Source organism: Gopherus evgoodei, chromosome 8 (genome assembly GCF_007399415.2).
Source record: "Gopherus evgoodei ecotype Sinaloan lineage chromosome 8, rGopEvg1_v1.p, whole genome shotgun sequence".
Lineage (NCBI taxonomy): Eukaryota > Metazoa > Chordata > Testudines > Testudinidae > Gopherus > Gopherus evgoodei.
Genome location: NC_044329.1, coordinates 79728337 through 79751314, shown reverse-complemented (window position 1 = coordinate 79751314; position 22978 = coordinate 79728337). Strand labels below are relative to the sequence as shown.

At 40.1% G+C, this 22978-nt stretch overlaps 1 protein-coding gene across 10 annotated transcripts in view; it reads right to left on the bottom strand.

Annotated features, from left to right (window-relative positions):
- The window catches only part of TGFBR3 (transforming growth factor beta receptor 3), a 190669-nt gene that overhangs the window by 31535 nt on the left and 136156 nt on the right, over positions 1-22978 (bottom strand). For 9 of the 10 annotated variants that reach the window (XM_030572827.1, XM_030572830.1, XM_030572820.1 and 6 more), the window contains exons 5-10: positions 22350-22533; positions 16203-16371; positions 13734-13881; positions 8682-8871; positions 5169-5491; positions 3295-3447 (exon numbers count right to left, since the gene is read on the bottom strand). In XM_030572827.1, the coding sequence (XP_030428687.1) occupies positions 3295-3447; positions 5169-5491; positions 8682-8871; positions 13734-13881; positions 16203-16371; positions 22350-22533 (1167 nt within the window). The remainder of the gene's footprint in view (positions 1-3294; positions 3448-5168; positions 5492-8681; positions 8872-13733; positions 13882-16202; positions 16372-22349; positions 22534-22978) is intronic. The other variant, XM_030572829.1, reaches the window with a different exon arrangement.

Sequence of the window (22978 nt, the reverse complement as noted above, 5' to 3'; positions counted from 1 at the left end):
ACTTTAAGTCACAGCTGCGGAAATTGTCAGAAGCCTGCATCCCAAGGAAGGGGAAAAAAACCATGGGTAGGAGTTGTAGGCCAAGCTGGATGAGCAAGCAACTCAGAGAGGGGATTAGGAAAAAGCAGAAAGCTTACAGGGAGTGGAAGAAAGGCGGGATTAGCAAGGGAAGCTACCTTGGTGAGGTCAGAACTTGTAGGGATAAAGTGAGGAAGGCTAAAAGCTGCATTGAACTGGACCTTGCAAAGGGAATCAAAACCAATAGTAAAAGGTTCTACAGCCACATAAATAAGAAGAAAACAAAGAAAGAAGAAAACAAAGAAAGAAGAAGTGGGGCTGCTATACACTGAGGATGGAATGGAGGTTAAGGATAACCTAGGCACGGCCCAATATCTAAATCAGTACTTTGCCTCAGTTTTTAATAAGACTAGTGAGGAGTTTAGCGACGATGGAGCGATGATAAACGGGAATGTGGATATGGAGGTGGATATTACCGCAACTGAGGTAGAGGCCAAACTTGAACAGCTTAACAGGACAAAATTGGAGGGCCCGGACAATCTCCATCCGAGGATATTAAAGGAACTGGCGCGTGAAATTGCGAGCCCGTTAGCGAGAATTTTTAAGCAATCGATAAACTCGGGGGTTGTGCTGTATGACTGGAGAATTGCTAACGTAGTTCCTATTTTTAAGAAAGGGAATAAAAGTGATCCGGGTAATTATAGGCCTGTTAGCTTGACGTCTGTAGTATGTAAGGTCTTGGAAAAAATTTTAAGGGAGAAAGTAGTTAAGGACATAGAGGTCAATGGTAATTGGGACGAATTGCAACATGGATTTACTAAAGGTAGATCATGCCAAACCAATCTGATCTCCTTCTTTGAGAAGGTGACGGATTACTTAAATAAAGGAAATGCGGTAGATCTAATTTACCTCGATTTCAGTAAGGCGTTTGACACGGTTCCACATGGGGAACTGTTAGTTAAATTGGAAAAGATGGGGATGAATATGAAAGTTGTAAGGTGGATAAGGAACTGGTTAAAGGGGAGACTCCAGCAGGTCATATTGAAGGGTGAACTGTCAGGCTGGAAGGAGGTTACTAGTGGAGTCCCTCAAGGATCGGTTCTGGGACCGATCTTATTTAACCTTTTTATTACTGACCTTGGCACAAAGAGTGGGAATGTGCTAATAAAGTTTGCGGATGACACAAAGTTGGGGGGTATTGCTAACACGGAGAACGACAGGGATACTATTCAGGAAGATCTGGACCACCTTGTAAACTGGAGTAATAGTAATAGGATGAAATACAATAGTGAAAAGTGCAAGGTCATGCACTTAGGGATTAATAATAAGAATTTTAGATATACGTTGGGGACGCATCAGTTGGAAGCGACAGAGGAGGAGAAGGACCTTGGGGTATTGGTTGATAGCAGGATGACTATGAGCCGCCAATGTGATACGGCTGTTAAAAAAGCAAATGCGATTTTAGGATGCATCAGGCGAGATATTTCCAGCAAGGATAAGGAGGTGTTAGTACCGTTATATAAGGCGCTGGTGAGACCCCATCTGGAATATTGTGTGCAGTTCTGGTGTCCCATGTTCAAGAAGGATGAATTCAAACTGGAACAGGTCCAGAGACGGGCTACTAGGATGATCCAAGGAATGGAAAACCTGCCTTATGAAAGGAGACTCAAAGAGCTTGGCTTGTTTAGCCTGGCCAAAAGAAGGCTGCGGGGGGATATGCTTGCTCTATATAAATATATCAGGGGGTTAACGTTAGGGAGGGAGAGGAATTATTTAAGTTTAGTACTAATGTAGGCACGAGGACAAATGGGTACAAACTGGATATTAGGAAGTTTAGACTTGAAATTAGACGAAGGTTTCTAACCATTAGGGGAGTGAAGTTCTGGAACAGCCTCCCGAGGGAAGTAGTGGGGGCAAAAGACTTATCTGGCTTTAAGACTAAGCTTGATAGGTATATGGAGGGGATGTTATGATAGGATAGTTTAATTTGGGCAATCGATCTTGGATTATCACCAGATAAGTCTGCTCAGTGGTCTGCGGGGAGATGTTGGATGGGATGGGAACTGAGTTACTGCGGAGAATTCCTTCTTGGGTGCTGGCTGGTGAGTCTTGCCCACATGCTCAGGGTTTAGCTGATCGCCATATTTGGGGTCGGGAAGGAATTTTCCTCCAGGGCACACTGGCAGGGGCCCTGGAGGTTTTTTGCCTTTCCCTGCAGCGTGGGGCATGGGTCGCTTGCTGGTGGATTCTCTGCAGCTTGAGGTCTTCAAACCAATTTTGAGGATTTCAATAACTCAGTCCTGAGTTAGGGGTTGTTATAAAAGTGGACGGGTAGGGTTCTGTGGCCTGCCTTGTGCAGGAGGTCAGACTAGATGATCATACTGGTCCCTTCTGACCTACGAGTCTATGAGTCTATGAGTCATGTGAAAAGTAACAAGTGACACAACAGCATACAATACTGCCTTCCTGCATCCAGAGAATAAACACACTTGAAAGCACATTTGAGGAGCTTATTGGTAGAATACACCAACCTTTCATTGTGGAAGACTTGGGTTCAGGTATTATGTTAGTGGACACAGGTGAAAATGTGTATTTTAGTGGGCACTTGTTCTTTTGTAAAATAGCACCACATAATTTGCCATGACCAAGTCTGTGCTCAGGAGAAACCAGGCCTTCACTGAATGGCAAAAGAGCAAGATAGAAGCCTGCACAGATTGGACCACTTCCTCAATTTCAGGAGGATTATCCATTCAAAGTTATAGAAGAGAAATGTTACCTACAGGAGTTTTAATTTATATTTTCTTTTGTGATCATAAATCTTTGTTGCCGTACCACCTCAGGGCTAAGTTGAGCCAGTAGTGTGGGGGTACTGCAGAGTTGCCCTGGGAGAGTTCAGGGAAGACTTGTGCCTCCCTCTCCAAGCAGCATGGTGCATGAAGGAAGGCTGCATCATCTTTTGGAATAGTGCAGCTAGTTCCCCACAGTGCACAACTTGCTCCAATGCCTAGTGCGGAAGAGGAGAATACACTCCCATCTCCTCCCATTCTCTTTGGGATGTCATGTGCCCCCAGCAGCATACTGAGGGAGCAGTCTCGCACTTTCCTGAGTACAGGGACTGTAATTGTAACCGGTCCTAGCCTGGGCATGAAAAGATTGAGAAGGGGGCACATCTCCTTAATACTCACATGAGGTCCAGTCACAGTCTGGTGCTTATAGCCTTATTGCACCATAACAATACACAGCAAAGAAAAACATCTCTCCTTGTAAAATACTCACAGAGTTAAAATAAACTATGTTATCCAAGGCATAGTCTATCTGTTGAGTCCCACAGCTGTGCAACGAAGATTCCAAAATGAAATGGGTACCATTCATCTTCGCTTTACAGGCAGGATCTAGTAGTGAGAGTTCTGTTCCTGTGTAACCATTAGCCTAAACAATGACATTGCATAAGTGGCTGAAACCTCAGTGAAAATACAATTGCATGAGATACATACTTACAAGTTATACTCTTATTTTAAGTAGAGCGTATATATTTTCGCATGACTATTAATAAGACTGCCATTGAACTGCAAGTCCTGTGACATTTACTACAAAATACTGTCACATAATGACATTAGTTATTGGAACAATACGGGGGACAAGCATCACATGGAGTAAAAAAAAGAAAATAGCTATACAATAACTCCTCACTTAAAGTCATCCTGGTTAACGTTGTTTTGTTGTTAATCAATTAGGGAACATGCTCGTTTAAAGTTGTGTAATACTCCCTTCTAATGTCATTTGGCACCCACCTGCTTTGTCTACTGCTTGCTGGAAGAGCAGCCCCTTGCAGCTAGCTGGTGAGGGCTTGGAACTAGCGTGGATTGGCAGCCCCACTATCAGCTCCCCACTCCCCTAAGTTCCCTGTGCAGTAGCTGCCCAGCAGGCTAGCAATTGCAGCTGTCCCTCCCCAGCACTGCCGTGTGCTACTCCTGCCCTCTGCCTTGGAGCTGCTCCCCGAGACTCCTGCTTGCTGTGGGGGGGGGGAGGGAAGGAAGAGAGCGGCTAATGTCAGGGTGTCCCCCTCCCCCCGAGCCTGCACCCCACTTACTCCATCTTCCATAGAGCAGGGGGGACACACCAGGGCTCAGGACAGAGGGAGCTTGCAGCAGCTGCAGTCTCAGCAAGCTGATCTAATTAACAAGGCAGTATACCTAAAGGGAAATGCCATATCTCCCTCCATTCCTGCTGCCTTGTAAAATGAGAGAGTTAACCCCTGAGGGCTCAGCCAATTGCTAGTTCATCATTTAGCAGTAAGAGAAATATCCCACACTCTGACTCCTCCACCTCAACCAAACTTCACAATCATCATCACTGTGTACCAGTATTAAATTTCCACTACATGCATCTGAGGAAGTGGGTATTCACCCACGAAAGCTCATGCTCCAAAACGTCTGTTAGTCTATAAGGTGCCACAGGATTCTTTGCTGCTTTTACAGATCCAGGCTAACACGGCTACCCCTCTGATACTTGACAGTATTAAATTGTTTGTTTAAAACTTATACTGTGTGTGTATATATATAATATAGTCTTGTCTGGTGAAAAAAAATTCCCTGGAACCTAACCCCTCATTTAAATTAATTCTTATGGTGAAACTGGATTCACTTAACATCGTTTTGCTTAAAGTCGCATTTTTCACGAAAATAACTACAATGTTAAGTGAGGAGTTACTGTATTTTTCATTCTAGTATGAACTTCACTGTCTGGCCAAAACTGAACTTTAAAAAAAAGCCTTATTCTATACAGGACGTCCATCCACAATGCAAATTGTTCCTCTCTAAGACACAAGCAACCTCTGTGTAGATGGTGGGCAGTAGGAGAGCTGTAAATGCCATTTTTTATGGATCACAGTGGATGTCCATCGCTGTCCCAATCTCTAGTCTCTGGCATCCAGCAATTGCCTCTTCACATTTCCAGTCGTGAAGAGCCTGTAGAACCACCTGTCTACAAATTCTGGGAGAGGCCAGGATCTAGAACTGGGGGAAAGAATTTTTGCCATATGTTTCCCCTTCAATCTGTGGGTTATATGGAATGTGGCTATGGGTAACGGCTGGTCAGGATCGGGCCTTCTGTAAATGTTTCACAGTCCGCGATTAAGAGCACAGACTAACCTGCAGGGAGTCTTTTTCTACTGCAACAGTCATCATGTTGTCATCACATTTTACTGAGAGGGCTACATCAATGCTTCCCTGCACCTCTTCAGGTTCTTCAGATTCTTGAAGCAATTGCTCATAGAAACGACTCATTATTGTGTCTTCTGTATCCCTTGGTAAGGAGATTCCTTCTCCCACCGTATCGTGCCTTCCTCTGTTAATGTGAAAAGGAAAACCCAAGCCGTCGCTTAATGTGGGCTCCTTCAAAGCAGGCAGAGGGTTATCTGGCAGTTTGGTCAGCTCTGGGGGAAGAAAATGGTGGTCTTCGTCATTCATCTCCTCTAGAAACAGAAAAAAATAAATCAAATCATCATCATAGAATCATAGAAGATTAGGGTTGGAAGAGACCTCAGGAAGTAATCTAGTCCAATCCCATGCTCAAAGCAGGGCCATCCCCAACTAAATCACCCAAGCCAGGGCTATGTCAAACCTTAAAAACCTCTAAGGATGGAGATTTCACCACTTCCCCAGGTAACCCATTCCAGTGCCTTACCATCTACCTAGTAAAATAGTTTTTCCTAATATCCAACCTAAACCTCCCCCACTGCAACTTGAGACCATTGTGCCTTGTCCTGTCATCTGCCACCACTGAGACCAGCCTGGCTCCATCCTCTTCGGAACCCCCCTTCAGGTAGTTGAAGGCTGCTATCAAATCCCCCTCTCACTCTTCTCTTCTGCAGACTAAATAAGCCCAGTTCCCTTAGCCTCTCCTCATAAGTCATGTGCCCCAGCCCCCTAATCACTTTCATTGCCCTCTGCCAGATTCTCTCCAATTTGTCAAAATCCTTTCTGTAGTGGGGAGCCCAAAACTGGATGCAATACTCCAGATGTAGCCTCACCAGTGCTGAATAGAGGGGAATAATCACTTCCCTTGATCTGCTGGCAATGCTCCTACTAATACAGCCCAATATGCCGCTAGCCTTCTTGGCAACAAGGGCACATATCCAGTTTCTTGTCCACTGTATTCCCCAGGACCTTTTCTGCAGAACTGCTGCTTAGCCAGTCAGTCCCCAGCCTGTAGCAATGCATGGGATTCTTCCATCCTAAGTGCAGAACTCTGCACTTATCCTTGGTGAACCTCACCAAATTTCTTTTAGCCCAATCCTCCAATTTGTCTAGGTCACTCTGGACCCTATCCCTACCCTCCAGCTTATCTACCTCTGCCCCGCAGCTTAGTGTCATCCGCAAACTGTATTCTATTCTATCCCATCAAGTTCTTTATAACTGGAACATTTCCCACCTAAACGTGAATGCTAATGAATGAAAACACTGTGATGCTATCCTAACAGGGCACTGGTTCTTGAAGGATGGCAGACCAGCTCAGATTAGAGCAATAGGGCAATTCGCTTGTGTATGAATACCAAAGAAATGCTAAGAGGTCACAGTGTGTTAAACTAATTCACTTGCTAGTATAGATCAAAAGGAAATACTAATGTTATTGTATCCACTTATTTCCTGTGCTTGCTATCCTTGTAGTTAATTAACCCTAAAACAATAATGTGTGTTAATTTTTAAATGTGAATTTACTTGATGTGTAAAAGTACATGAAAACTAACGAAGGATTGTTTCTGGCTATCACACTGTCTTTACGTTATATTTAGCCATTGGAGACTGTAGCCTTGGAAATGTAAATTAAAGGTTTTTTAACTTCAAAGCAAGGGCCATTGAGCAAAAATGGAAAATACATGAACTTTGTCTGTTTAGTCAACAGAGGGAGAGCCCATGCTGTGTTAAAAGCACTTTCCAGACTGTTTTCAACTACAAGAAGGAACTCTGGGATCAATTCTGCACCTCTGATCTGTTTGGATGCTGTCAGGGGGCATTCCAGATACAAGACAGAGATCCTCAAAACTATTTTGGGAAACCATGAGAGACTTATGGGAACTAGCAGCTGCTATCAACTGGTCTTACAAACTCAGACACACCTGTTCTATATTTTACCTTCTTTAACCTCCCAATAACTCATTTCTTTTTCTTTAGTTTGCTAAAGATATTGGCTGTCAGCATTGTTTTTGGCATGAGATCCAGAGCATTCATTGAACTGGGGTGAGTGACTGCCACTTTGGGGTTGGAAGAATTTAATGTGAGGTGAATTTTGATTTTAATAACCTTTCATCACAAAGTCCAATTTGTCTGAGTGGCAAGATGCGATGGAGAGCTTAAGGGAATTTTCTGTGGTTCCATGGTAAGGCTAATATAGTAATCCAGGAGTACACACTTGGTACTGGTTTGGTAAAATCTAATTATAGAATATACCAACAGTTTGGGATACCTGTTCTGTTTTCTGACAGGCTGACCTGACTTAGGCACTCTTGGTTTTGAGGCATATCCTAGACACCGTGACAAACATTATCCAGAATAACTGTCCTTGTGGAAAGCAACAGCCTCTTCATATTTATTAGATAACTACAACAATTTTTCCTTTATAGAGTGAAGTAGTGGATGATGGGCCCAATCCTGTAAGTCTTTAATTAGGCATATCTACTGCTGGAATTCTGTTTCAGTAAGGACTGAAAAAGGACTTTGAGGAATGGGCCTATTATCTGCAAAGGGTAAACAAATGAGAATGAAACATCACAACCAATTAATACAGTATATTCACTTCAACAATGTTGCTGTCACACATCAATTCCTGGAGTAAAATTTTACTGTTACCTGCCAGTGTAAATCCAGAATTAACTCAATTGGAGTTCCAGACGTACACCAGGGTAACATCACTATTCAATAAAATTCTCTTGATTTACACGGGTGGGCAAACAAGAGTAGTATTTGGCCCCGAGGCTCTCTGCATTGTTACTCAGGGTTGAAATCACAACATCTGGCCTCAAGCAGTTAATTATCTGGAAACCATATAACTACTCTAGATACACAAATATAAGCTTTTTATTATGCAAAACATTATTTTCAGTAGGCCAAATGCAGATCTAGTGTAACTGGCTATTCTTTAACTGGCTTCAATGGTGCTGGACCTACTTTTGCCATCAGTGACTTTGGCCCAATAACTCTATCTTTTAAAAGCCTTTTGATTTACTATCTTTGCTCAGGCTCTTCTATTAAGACAATTTCGTGTGTAAACCATTTAAAATAACTCTGGGAAACATTATGTTCATATTTTTGAAAGACAAAGCCAGACTAATTAACAACTTGTCCAGCCATTGGCAGTCCCTAATTCCAGTGAGCACTGAGTACAGTTAATTTTATTAGCTTCAGGTTGTGGTAAATGCAGCTACTCAATTCCACCAATATTTCAGGTAATAGCAGTCTCCAGGGGTTTCCTACTAGAACTCTCGTAACTTTTTTTTTGGTAATTTTTTGCTGATTGGAACACGTGAGCTCCCTTGATACTTTGAGCCTGGAAGTACTGAGATCCCAGTGAATGAAACCTCAAACACCCAAGGCTCTGTCAAAATGTCACTTACCTAAGAGTATGGTATGTTTTTGTATATGATAAAAATCCACCCTCATACTTACCACTGTCTTCAATTCGTAGATGGAACCTATTAGCCACAGGGGCTATTGTGTAGGAAGTAATTGGGCTATAGCCATGGTCATAAGCCCACTTAATCAAATTCTCATGAGACGAGGGAATATCAGGTATTACTAATTTAGTCATAATCATAGATCGTTCCGTTTCTTTTCCAAAGCCAATACTGTTTGGTGCCTGCACATAAAACAGAAATAGATTGGTTAGTTCGTGAATTGGCACTTGAAGCTTTTTCCAGTCATAGAGAAATGAATTTAAAAATGCGAAAGAACAACATCTATTGCATTTGGTTTGTCAACATATTTTACTCTTTCCTACTAAAAGTTCACAGGGACAAACATATGACCCTTAATATAACGATATACTTTTCAGACCATGAGTTGAGGTTAGCCGTAAGTTGAGGTGAACCACAATAAGAGATCTGATTTTTTCAAATGACCATCTTGCCTCACTAGACACTATGGGGGTGGGTGTCATTTTAATTATGTATGCAAAATCTTCATCGTACCACTAGTCCTCAAACATCACTGTACATTTTTCAGTCACTGGAAATCTAGAGTACTCAGCATCTTTCAGGTCTATAGCTAGCTATAAGACATGTTTAAAAAAATATATAAGTACCATGTATATTCTCATAAATACAACTTGTGCATGACTTGATAAGCTACAATATGAAAAGTATATACACAAATTCATAGTGATATTACACAACAATTCCTAGCTGATTACAGATGTCAGTCATCTTTCATTTTATTATAAATAATTATGCTAAATTTCAAAATTTCTCATTTAAATCTGCAAGTCAAGGGGATAAAACAAGCATCTCTACCTGTTACAGGGTCTGTCAGAAAATATTTGCTGTTATTCCACTTTAAATTTATTTTAAATATTTGGCATCTTGTGTTTAAAAATATATATCTGCACAAAGTTAAGTTCTGTAACAATCACATTAGCTACAGATCAAGCTGAATGTAATAATAATGTCCAGTAAAGAGGAAAAAGGACCACTTTTTTACAACTGCTGCTATGTGCCTGCAGATCATACTACTTTCACGTTGCACAAGAAACACTTTGATTTCCATGCCTGATTATTTTCTCCATCATATATGCTGCATTTTTGCTAAAATACCCATTTGTTTCCCATTTTGTTTGCTGTCAACATGACCAAATCTTAATCCTTTCCCACTGTAGGGCTTTAAAAGATTTACAATGCTGACCTGTCTTGCCAGCTTGCTGCAGGACAGTTGTCATATCTGCCTGCTGCTTCAGATCAAGGTTCAAAGAAATAAATTCCCTCTTAATGTGTCACCAACCAAGTTTTTGGACAAGGAAATATGAGTAGGTAGGTCTGTTGATAACACTAAAGGTCCAATCTGCCATTTTTTATACACTCAACCTCCAGAAAAGTTAATGAGAATTCACTATCAGGCTCCTTAGACATAAAAATTTGATATCTACAGTTTAAAGATCGTACCATAAGTGCAAAGTATAATGAGAAGTGAGCCGGGTGATCTGTAGCTACAAAGTTTTCTGCAGCATTATCAGTATAGGAAATCCCTCAAGGAGGAGGAAAAAACAAAACAAAAAGGAAATGAGGGACATCCCAATTTTAGTGTCCTCTCTTAATACCTTGGTTCAAGTAATCTTTTACTTTTCAGCAGATACTAATCTGGATACAGCTTCATATACATTTCAAATAAACATAGTTCTGACTGGCTGGGATTACTATACTGCCCCAAATTTGCCATATTTTCCTTTCTGCCCTCACTTTTTAAATTTTGTTGTTAGGACAACACAGCTGAACAAATATTATTGTCATAACTGGCACTGGCCAATTTTAGGATTTGTTTGCACCTCTCCATTACACACTGAACCTGCACACCTTCACTCCTGTGCATAAACCCACTGAGACTAACTGTAGTAACAAAAGTTGGCAGAATTGGGCAATTCATTTGTATGCCCTGTCAACATCCTGGTTCACACCTCGAGGACCCATATTCATAAACCATTATGTGTTAGAGCTAGAAAGCTATTTACATATTTCCCAGATGCTGTTGTGAAGATGTAACAGCAGTTTCCTCTGGTAGGTTCCAGAATTTTTTCTCCTTTATATTTGGCAGGCATCCCAAAACAAATACACAAACAAACACAGCTACCCCAAATGCAGTCTGAAATGGAGACCATTTCAGAACTTGGCATCATTTACTGTACTTGGTTATTTTTTCTTATCCAATGCACAGTCCTGACATTTCTCCAAGCATTTAAATCACTTGGTTTTTACTCTACGAGAATTTCACCCATTCCCACTTGCGCTTATATATGCTAAAATGAATGGGAGATAATAGAACTTGGCAATACATTGCATTTTCTCTTCCTCACCCACAGCACAACCTATAGTTTTGAAAAACTTGGTATGCTTGAATGGAGTGGTTAGAATGCCAGGCTTTCCAAGTGGTGTTCTAAATGTGAGACAAAAAATAATTTGCATTAATCTACTCAGGTACAATAACAATTCAAATACGTAATGCTGTACAAAATGGGCCAAATTCAGCCACGGTGTGAGTGGAACTGTGCCCGCTTACCTCAGGCTGAATTTGGACCACTGTGCACTATAATTTTGTAATTCCTTTTTCCATACCAAATACATTACTGGATTGTAGTATTTAATCAAAAATCTCATGAGCATAGTAAGCTGTGGGATGGACTAGATGACCTAATTGGTCTTTCCATCTCTAATTTCTATGAGTCTATGAATCTGGACCTTAACTCCCTTCCCTGGTTTAGAGGCAGCTTAGTATTCACCTTTCACTGTTTGCCAATACTTTCTCCCAGGACAATTGGGATTTGTGCTGAGGGGAAGAAGTTAGGAAAATTCAGAAGTGTGGAACTGATTCAGCTGGTGAAAAAAGAACATAATGAAACATTACCTAACTGTTTTGTAATGTTTTTACGCAATATCCAAAATTGGGTTTGGAAAGAACTTCATCTGAACAGAGGAATAAACACAGCCCAATTCTTGGATGAGCACTGTAATGTACAGTCTTCTTGAATGATATGGGGACATGCAGTCCTTTCCCCACATAATTACTGTAGGCCAAGGATGTATATTCAGAAAGGGATGCATTTTGAATGACACAATGGAGGAAATATTTGCCCAAGAACTTTAGCATGGAAATAAAAATGATCTGATGTCCTAACACTTCAAAATGTAATATTGTTTCCTGTTTTTGTTATGCTAAATGAGAAACATTACATTGTGTCATCCACTTAACCAGGATAGACATGGATGTTGTCCTTAGCTCTGTTTGCCAGAAGCTGGGAATGAGCAACATGGGATGAATCACTTGATGATTACCTGTTCTGTTCATTCCTTCTGGGGCACCTGGCATTGGCCACTGTTGGAAGATAGGATACTGGGCTAGATGGACCTTTGGTCTGACATAGTATGGCCATTCTTATGTTCTCATGAAATAATACATTCTATCTTTTTTATTGAATATTTTATTGAACTATAAAAAGGGACCATTTTAATAAAAATCAATAATCTTGCTTTGTGCTCTTAACACCTAATAAACATTTGAGACATTTTACTGTCCTTTAGGATTTCATATCACAGCAAATACATAAGTCACAAATGGCAATTTTTTTAGGTAGCTACATGCACATGCAATTTAGGTTCCAGCTGCCTATGAGCATGGAGTGGATTTGCTCTCAATTCTACAGCATGTGAAAATACTCCTTCAAAAAGGCATCGTCCCAGTTTACGCCTAAAACATTCAGTAGCAAATTCTATGCAGTAATCCCGAATGAGAATTTGAACTTTTTTTTGGGGTCCCTGTGTTTACAGATGTGCTAAGCTCAGTAAACTAAGCTTGGGCTTTCCCTTATTGCACATGACTACCCAGGGCACACTTTACCCTTCCACACACTGGCATGGGAGGGGGATTTTAAGATGTCACAAAGGATAAACTTTTCCTTCCATAGCCTGAACATCCCTCCTGTTTTCCCTTGACTTTCCTTACCGTCAAGACCCTGCACCCTGCCTATAATCCTCCCAGGAGATCTAGATTCAGCTCTCTTCAGGGCCTGTAGTACTGCTCCCAAATCAGCAAGACAGGAGAGCTGCCAAGCAGAGTGATGTTCTTATAAATGCATTACAGCTCACAGAGTGTCCTGCAGTTAGCATGCAGCACTTAACCATTAGGACATAGGTCTGGCTCCCAACAAAGATATCTTTCATTTAGCTTATTAAGCTAAACAGAAAGCATGCAACATAACTAATCAAATATAACAGATATAGGCCACGCTGTTTATACGGTCAAGATCAATCTATTTTTCACTAGAGAAAGCTCATTATTGTGTTCTCAACAGATATGGTGCTGAGCCATAGAACATGCATCAGGTGTCTTTCTGAAATGGAACTTCCAGCTATGCCTAGATACAGATTTATGAGTGTAACTTCAGGTTTGAAAATGTTTGAAACCTTGTATTTGCAACCTGAGCAAAGGTGAGGGCAGTCTGGCCAAACACGATTATGTGGATAGAAATGAAGTCCAGTGTTATTCCCACTGTAAGAACAACTAACCAGTTCCCACTTCTGTAGGAGATGTGGGTGTGTTACTTGTAGTTATGATTATGCATTCTGCCCTTGCAGGCATCTTGCCAACTTCTGAGATGAACTTATAAATTCATTCACTGAGGTACTGGCACATGAGAAGTGAATATTTTTTTCAACATGTAAGGAATCTGCATACATCTCATGAGTGTCAGATAAATTGGAGGGATTCAGCAGCACCATCTACTCCTGGCCCAAATGCTACCAGCTGCCAGAAGAGTTCTTCTATGTATGTGTTCCTCTGTACATATGTAGAGACTTCTGAATGCTCCTTTGTGAAAAGTGCTAATTACCCAGGGATGTTAGCTAAGAGGGAGAAGACATTCAGAGAGCAGTATGTTATTGTACTATAACTCATTCACATAACATATTAGCTATTAACAGCATTTTGCTTCTTGAAAAATTAAAAAATGCATTAACTTACAATCACTTCCAGTTTTCCCTGAACATCATGTGACTTGATAACCCAATTGACAGACTTTTTACACTTGAGGATAAGTATGAGGTCCCTGACAAGCATGATGTCTGGTTGAGATGGTCTAATGTCAATGATTATATCCACCTGGAAAGCACTATATGTGGAAAATAAAGACAAAGTAAGACCAAAATGCCAGAAATTTTCAGCTATCGAACTTCTTCCAGTCCGTCATGATTCCAGTGTCTGGCCAGCTGATTAAAATCCTGGAGATTATTCCAGGCAACACAACATGTGCAAAACAGATTGTTACTTCACACACACTAAAATGATTTTACGTAACAGAATCAAGTGCTTTTTCAGACTAATAATTATTGTTCAATATTTTATATCTTATTTACAGTAAGTTTTTGTTACTTGTTTCAGCTGTTATTTAAGGTAGATTAAACTGAACTACTAGCAGTTTGCTTTATACAATATTTTTTTCCTCATTTCAACAAACCAATTCTTAAATATAGTTATTTCAGTTTTCCATGGATATAGATATATTAAATATCAAAAGATCACCCCATCATACCAAAAAACAAAATAAACTAGGCAAGTTCAGCAACACAAAAAAGTACAAATAATGTGTTTTAGTAATATATCCACTCTTAAAATATTGCATGTGTCGTAGAATTATTATACTATTGTGTTTAGTTTCCAACACTTCTGGATATATAGTTATTTAAAAAAAAAGAAAACAGACATTCAACCTACTGATTGCTGGAAAATTGAGGAATACAATCCAGATTTTTAACAGCATAGTAAAATAAGTAGAGCAAGTGAATTTTATCCAGCAATAACATTTCCTCATGCAGAAAATAAATTCAACAGAAAATCTTCATTTCCATCATGATTTTACCAAGTCGTAGACCATAAAAGTATGCTTGTTGCCAATTAATGGGCCTCAACTAAACTTTGCATTTTGATTTAATATCTCAGGGCCTTTGTCTTATCTCCTGTAGTTATGAACATGTCCCTCTTAGTTCCTGTTGATTTCTCTGTAGCTCAGCGGGTATACACTTTGCACAGACAGCTAGCCTTTCAACATGGGCAGCATCTGGGCATATAACAGGATTGAGGCAGGTACTGAATTAGCACACTTCTTTTTTAATCCTAAATTTTACTAGTACATTTAAACTAAGAAACATTTGCAGTTTAAACATCTGAAAAATAAACTCCCATTATGCACTTTCAGCCAAAACGAAGACCCAGAGCTCCACCCAAGCAGAAAGCTGTAACTGGGCATCTCTGCAGGAGCCAGTGGTGGCAGTGATGAAAAGGAACTGCTCCATAGAAGCTATGCTTCAGCACAATGGCTGAAGTAGCTCTTTACCATCCCAACTCATGCCATGCAGCAGCAAATCCATGGGCTCTACCCTGCCCTGCTTCTGTCATGACCCAGCCCTCCCTCAAACTCCCAGGCACTGCTATTTAAGAAACTCCTGCAGAGCTGGGTTCAGCATCATGCTGGGTGTGTGCATCCCCTGTGTAGCCCTCTCCCAAGTGAACTCCTCTGTATAATTGAGGTGTACCAATTCCACTGCCAAGGAGCTGGATTTGCTCTTAATGAAATTATGACAAAATCGGACAACTCTTAGAGATTTGCCTGGTCTCTTTCCATCGTCTTTGAGGAATACACACTTCTACTGGTGCCTGTGGAAAAGCTGCACTGCTATGCTGACAGTGAAATACAGATTTTATGTACAATAATAATACTTAGCACCTACATAGGACACTACAGGTGGGATTTTCAAAAATGCTCCACATTGGCCTAACTCTGCTTCCACTGAAATCAAGCAGAGATTTACCATTGACTCCACTGAGACCAGTTAGGCTACAAGTTAGTACTCTTTCAAAAAAAAACAAAAAACACCCCCACAAGTCACACCCCAAAACTTGCCCTACATCTTCATGGCATTTTAGTTAAACTTAACACCCTTGACAGCAATACTGTGAGGAAAACTGAGTCACAGAGGTTAAATGATTTGGCAAATCATTGATAGTGCCGAGATTACAATTTGGGAGCGCTCGCTACCAGATGATGCTCACTTCTTTGTGCCAGCTGGCTTCTCTTGAACACTTCAGGCCAGGCTCTGCCACCCTTACTCTGTGAGTAGTCCCACAACTTGAATAGTTCTGTCTGCAGAACAATGGCAGGGTATGGCCCACAGGAACTACACTTTATTTTTACAGTCCAAACAGGAAAATGAATGTATCACTTTGAGGCATCAATCCAGGGTCCTGCTCCAATATCCTTCTTGTACTAAATAGCTCAGATTTCTACCTAATTTAAAGCAGAACAGATCTGATTCTTCAACTCTTTCTTATAATGACCAAGAAAGTCCCATTGATTTCATTTTTGACAGATACTAGTGTTTTTAGTTATCTATTCCTCACAAATTTACTTTATAACTGAATTTGTGGACACTTTACCTGTAGGGATTGGAGTTTGGAGTGATTAATTCAATTATATGAACCTCTCTTTCTTGGTCTGTGGCAGACATAAGGCACCCCTCCGCTGTCTTTGGTTGTAGATATCCCGCAAGGTAATTCAGAGAGAGGAAATTCTTTTCTATATTGCATGTGGGAGGAAAAACTTGATCTGGGAAAAAAAAGTATACACATATGCACTGATATATAAGTATATACTCCCACCCAACACACACACTCCACTTAAATGCAACACTTCCTTGTAATCCTGACATAAGTATACTTACTTTCATAAGTATGGATGATACACCAACAATCTTGAAAAAAAATGGTGTTACTGTTCTAACAATATAGGACATCTCTGAAGCAAAAGCTATAAATAATTTATAGTTGATAGTTTCCATTTACAAGACACAGACATCTGAAAACAGGTGTAGTAAATTAAAGGTATAGTAAAGGTGACAGCTGAAAAATGATGGGTGTAGTAAACTTTCTTCAGAATGAATAAAAGTACAGATAATTTGGTACATTGTGTTTAAAAATATATTTTTTCTGAACGTATTTGACAAATAATATTTAAAAGGGATACCTTCAACTAGGGTGACCAGATGTCCCGATTTTATAGGGGCAGTCCTGATATTCAGGGCTTTTTCTTATATAGGCGCCTATTACCCCCTACCCGCCATCCCGATTTTTCACATATGCTATCTGGTCACCCTACCTTCAACATAAAAGCTAGACTTACTTCCTTCTGAATTTTTTTTAGTCATTAGTTATAACATCCAAGGTCAATATAAGTGAAAGAGATCAGATATTTTCTCTCTCTATTTTCAGTTTTCTTACTTTGTGTGTTTGACTATAATTCATATATAGTCAGTTTAATTGTTTTCTTTATATACCCATTTCCCTTGTTTGTATAACTTTCATACAGCAAGAGGGAAAACTGACTATAAAGTCACAACAGATAGGTTCAAGGGCAAATGTGGTACCTGAAACTACTATACTATACTTTATTTAATACTGCTGACATTTCATGTTGATGGTGGCCCTTTGAGTCTGTGATGCAAAACAGAAGCAACAGTTTGGGGGGCCAGATTTTTAAATAGGGCCTGTAAAATTGCATTAAAATACCAGTATTTCCATAATAATATTTGCATTTCCGTAGGACCTTCCATCCAAGGAAGTGAAAGTGCTTTAACATAAGAATTAATCTTCACAATACGCTGTGAAGCAGTTATCCTCATGTTACAGATCTAGACATGTCCAAGATCATACAAGAAGTCAGTGGCAACGACAGAAATAAAATCCCAAATTCCTATCCCTTTGCTCTAACTACAAGATTATCCTTCCAAAATCAGTAACATGATGAACAGCTACTTAGTTTTCATGAGAAAACTCAGGATATGGTACAGTAAAAATTGCACAACAGACTTGGAAACTGAGCTAAGCCCACTTGTAACATTTAGTTCTCTATGTTATGGCTGACACATCATCCTTCAAGTGACTTCTAGTTTGCTACATAACTGCATATAGAGACTCCTGCAATCCCTAGGCATAGTGCAACAAGTTAAGATGACTCCTTTCCCCACCTCAGTACAAAATGGTCTTTGAATACTCACTTTGCTTCCTCATCTAGATAATATTTCTATCAAAACTATATGAAACTACAATTATGCAGGCTGCCCAACAGAGCTCTCCCCTAACATCTGTTATGTGCCCAGCCAGATGATGAGCCCTGAATGCAGCTGCAATTCTGCCAACTCCTCCCATGTAGCAGAGGATGGAAAATGATCCGTACTGAACTCAAATAAATAGATATTTAAACCTCAGCAGCAGCACTGTAATACATTTCGTGCCATAAAATAATTGCCTCTCAGTAGGCCATGGATGATCACTATATGCTTTATATCATTAGCCACCGCAAAGAGCTTGATTCCTGTTCCTGGCATCTTCATTAAGTATTTCTAGAATGTTCCATCAATCAATCTGTTTCTTCGGCTGCCACTGGTACTGAGACTCCTCACGCTGCGCCTCTTCTCGATAGTACTCTGCGCTTCATTTTCACTCTCTCTCACTGGCTATTTGACATATATATGTAGTTTTTCTTTTTCCTCCTCATAAAAACTGTTTACTCTTGCCACTGCTAATTTCCAAGACACTGATTATAACAGAAGATAAAAGGAACCCCATTCTGTCTGCCCTTAGTCATTACTTTCTAGTTTATGAATTTTCTAGTTGTTTGAGAGGGGAGTTTAGGGTTTTAATAATCTGTTTAATTGCTGTTTAAAAAATGATTTATGGAGTGGTTGGTTTATGGCCTCTACACTTTCCTGTAATCTCCAGACAATACTACTGTGGAATTTGCAGTAAAATATGCATGGAAGAATACATGATAGGGTATTTGGTAAGAATATACAGATGCCTTGAAATACAGTTTGCCAAAGAGTACCCACTGGAGTTCTGCAGTGTAGCTGGCAGATGCTTCATCTTCAGAGCCTGCCAGATTGCTTGGATTAAGGTGGAATATTGTACACTGGAACCTGTAGTTTCTGTGGGCAGCACTTCCATTTTAAAGGTAAGGGAGGCTGCATTCTGCTACATTATGTATGAACTGGGTGTTACCCTGGGGTTCTTGGCCAATGTGACCCTAAATTGAACACAGTTTAGTGCTCCTGGTTTATGCGCATTAGGAGCCATTACTTGTATCATCTTTCCATGATAAACCACTGTTTAGAATTCAGCTGTAAAAATTCCGTCCAACTGGAACTCGCCTTTCAAAGTCTAAGTCTGGTATAAGGGAGAGGTTTGCGATTTCAGCCCAGGAGCAAGTAGAGGAATCTCTCTGTCACTCATGTTGGTGGTTTAACTCATTTCTTTGCACATTGCTATTCCAGAATGTTGAAGAGAGCACAGAAGTCTCAGCTTTAAAATGGTATCAAGGAAAATTTAAAACTACTGTGCAGATTTTGTTCCCCAGCAGGGGAGTTGGTGCAGTTCTTCAGTGCAAATGATGGGGAGGAGTTTGGAGGGCTCCTCAAAAGGTGGGGAAGAGGAAGGGGCAGGCCAGGGAGAAAAAAGGTGAATGTGATTTCAAGAAGTAACCCCAAAACTATTACAATGATTCAGTACAAATTTCTGTAGATTAATTAGCAAAAGCTTGACTATTAATTCAGTGAAATATATAAAGCAGTAATCCTGAAAACCATGTGGTATAGCACCACTTTATACCCACCACACCTATCACTGACAAAGAAATTAACTACAGGGCAGGCACCCAAATATTTATGGAGCTTATACTCACAGGATTTCTGAACTAAACAACAAAGCCATCAACTGTAGTAAATGGTTGGAGGAACAATTAGTATCTACAGTAATAGTATGCAACAGGCTATTTAACTGATGCTAACCAAACTTGGGCCCCATCCTACATAGAAGTTTCAGCATCTGCACCAGCAATGTCTGATTACATTTTACCCCATAAGCATTTTGTAGAGATTGTGTCTCAAAACATACATGTTTTGTCATAATAGGTTATCCTAACTTTTGCAGGACAAAGAATTGCTGTCATCACATCTGTATCAATAACATCCTTTTAAATACCATTAAAGCGATTTTTCCTTGTGTGTGCCTGGCTGAGGTCTTGTATTGAGAATAGTTCCACTGACAGGTCCCTGCAAACAGAATCCAGTCTCTATCTGAACTCTGATAACAGTGATCAGCGTGTTCTCCACTTCAGTTCTTTTCAGAGTCCCTCTTCATTTTACATAGTAACATTGTTTCACATATATTTCCTTGGCCCAGGATTTCAGTGCAGTCTGTCTAATGTTCTGATTATGCCCATCCATCTGATCTCTAATCAGCCAGTTCCATTATATCCTTGAGGTTTGGCACCCCCATGATTTGTATGCTCCTAGCCCTGACCTGGTTTTCTAGATTTCCACTTCCCTTCAGCAGCCATTCCTTGCTTCACCAGTGTTTTCTTACAACAGCAAAGTTAGAAGTGATTTTGTTCCTGGAAAGAGCTTTCTTCTTCAGGTGCCAGTCCTTTTTCCCCCCATGAACTGAATTTTCTATTCAAGTTTATTCACAGTTAGGGTCTGAGCCTCTAAAGAGCTGAGCTCTTCCTGGACCAGATTCTGCCTCCTTTACTCATGTTGAGTAGTACCATGCTATGTGAAGTCCTTTTGAAATCAGGTACTACCCAACACAGGTATAGATGACACTATCAGGTGCCCTAATTCATGCCAAGCACAATTGACTCTCACTGGAGCTAGTGGAAGTGGAGGATGCTTAGCACTTTACAGGAGCCAATCATCAGCTTGCAGGGAGGGCTCTGAGTAGCCTAACCTTTGCTTCAAAAGCCTGAAACTTCTCATTTGGTGTATGCTGCATTCCAATTCGGTATTTTGTTTCTCAGCAATTCCCTTATTAAACTTGCAGGGAGGGATACTGCAAAGAGATACTGTGTGCAATGGATCTTCTTGTCATTTGACTGCTGTGGTACATAATCCAAAGAAATCTGATTTTTCACTCTTCTGCACATCTGAGGACTCAAGTCTCAACTTGCCAGGAGTTAAAAGACCTTTTAATCTAAAACCCCTATAGGGGTTACAGTTCAACTTGTTTGTAGAAACTCCTTGAAAGTGTCGATCTTGATTGCTTGCCAAGCCCCATCTCGTGTGGTTATTCCTAGTTGAACTGTGGTGTTCAACATTTTTTTAGCTGTAGCAAGCTTCTTATATATTTAACTGCTTATCTGATTGGAGACTTGCAGATCAGCCTACAAAATTCAGTCAGATTTTTGAAGTATCTAATTAATCGTTCATCTCTACAGCGTACAGACAACTACCACCAACGTACATATGTTCCAAGAACAGCAATGAGACAGTTCAGTTTAATAAACTAATAAATATATTTCTGAATGACCCTCTGGCATTAAAGTCTTAGACTGGTGCCAAGTACAAAAGAAATCAAATGGGGGAATCCCTGCAGAAATTTGGCAGGTTTTGTATAAAACCAACAGGCACGTTCTGATTTGCAGGGGCAAGACTCGTGCTTCAGGAAATAAAGTGATCATATGCAGGCGCTTGGGAAAGGATGTTTTCTCTACATAGTCTTGTGTAATTGGCTAGGTGAATTATGCAGCAGTTTCGTCTTCTCCAGCATTACTGCAGGAGCACTGCTGAATTAGGCAGCCCACTGGTTCTGGTAAATGCTATATTTCTAATACTTGCTGAAGTTTGCTAAACTTTCCCACTGAGTTCAACTGTTGCCAGTCATAGTAATGTAAGGAGCCTCATATTGCTGGATAATATTCTGTGCCAGTTTTATGATACCTGGCCTAACAGTTGTGCTGAAGCCTTCAGTTTGAGCACAGTCCAGAGATTCAATCTGTATCTCAATATTATTTACACTGTGTTTTGGTACCAACATTGCTTTGATCTACAACTCTGATTATGCCTTCAGAGCACTAAATAAAGAGAAAGTTGCAGCAAGTTAGGGACAGGCCTGCATGATAGGTGGAGGGTACCAGTGTATTCTGAATGCATATTTGGCATCAGAAAAAGTCAAGAGTCATTCACTAACTAATTCAGGCTGAATCCTTGAGGCTACAAAGTACACATGTCCAAGTTGGGGGCTACTTATCTTTCAAAAAGGTAGAAGGGAACAATTCTTTGTGCAAAGCACTCTAGTCCCTGTTCATTTCTTGGATTAAAGCAATAAACAGAAAAAATTCAGTGACTTTCTGGCTAGCAAAAATAAATCCCACTCAGCCTCAGTTTCTGAGGATCAAACCTTTAAATGAAGGAGTACAAGCTACCTGATTAGTTAGCATGATTCATTTATCCTTTTAGAAAATGCAACTTCTTAAATATTTGACTCCTCTAATGGATTCTGGGCAAAATTTCCAAAATTTGCTGCCTAAAATAAGGCATCAGAATCCCTACATAGGAACCTAACTCCATGGCCTGACATTCAGATTTGTTGTTCTCCTCCCACCACATGCCCCTTAACCATGTCTCCATTCTAAAATATTGAGCATTATATTTAATTATTAAGACACAGAGTGTAAAATACAAACTATAATGCGCCTCATTCTCACCATCCTGCTATAATGCTTTCCCTGTTCGGTTAAAAAAAAATCCTTACCTTCTCCCACTTTGATGTAAATGTTTCTCGATATTTTGAGTTCAGTGAAAGATGTGACTGCTCGATACTCCTTTTGGGCCCACTGTAACAGATGTTCATTTCCCTGAGGGAAAGGCTTTTCCTCAGTTTCTGTTGCCAAGGAGAAATTTCCCTTCTCAAATTGAACAATGGAACCTGGAGATACCTGATGGGAACATAAACGTATTTTTAATGACACATTTACTGTACAGAAGTATAATTTTTTTTAAAAAGCCATTTAATCTGTCACACAGAAATCTGTTCATTGTAAGTGATGAAGTAACATTTGCCACCACTGCTCTAATCTTAAACTTTGCACGTTTTAAAATTCGCTTAACAGACAATTTTTAAAAACTATTTAGGCAACATGTAACCATTTTAAATATCACAAGATCAGAAAGAACACAAAGTCATGCTTGTCCAGGTTAGCCGAAGATAATGACTGAAAGCCTCACCAGATGAGAATACCTTATTTTATTAAAGAAAAACTCATTTTGTTGCTTTCTTGACAGGAGCATGTGTCTGGAGGCTTGAAATGTTTGGTCCAAAATGTATGAGGAACCATACACCTTTAGAAAAGAGCTTACAAATACACTACACTATCTGAGGCC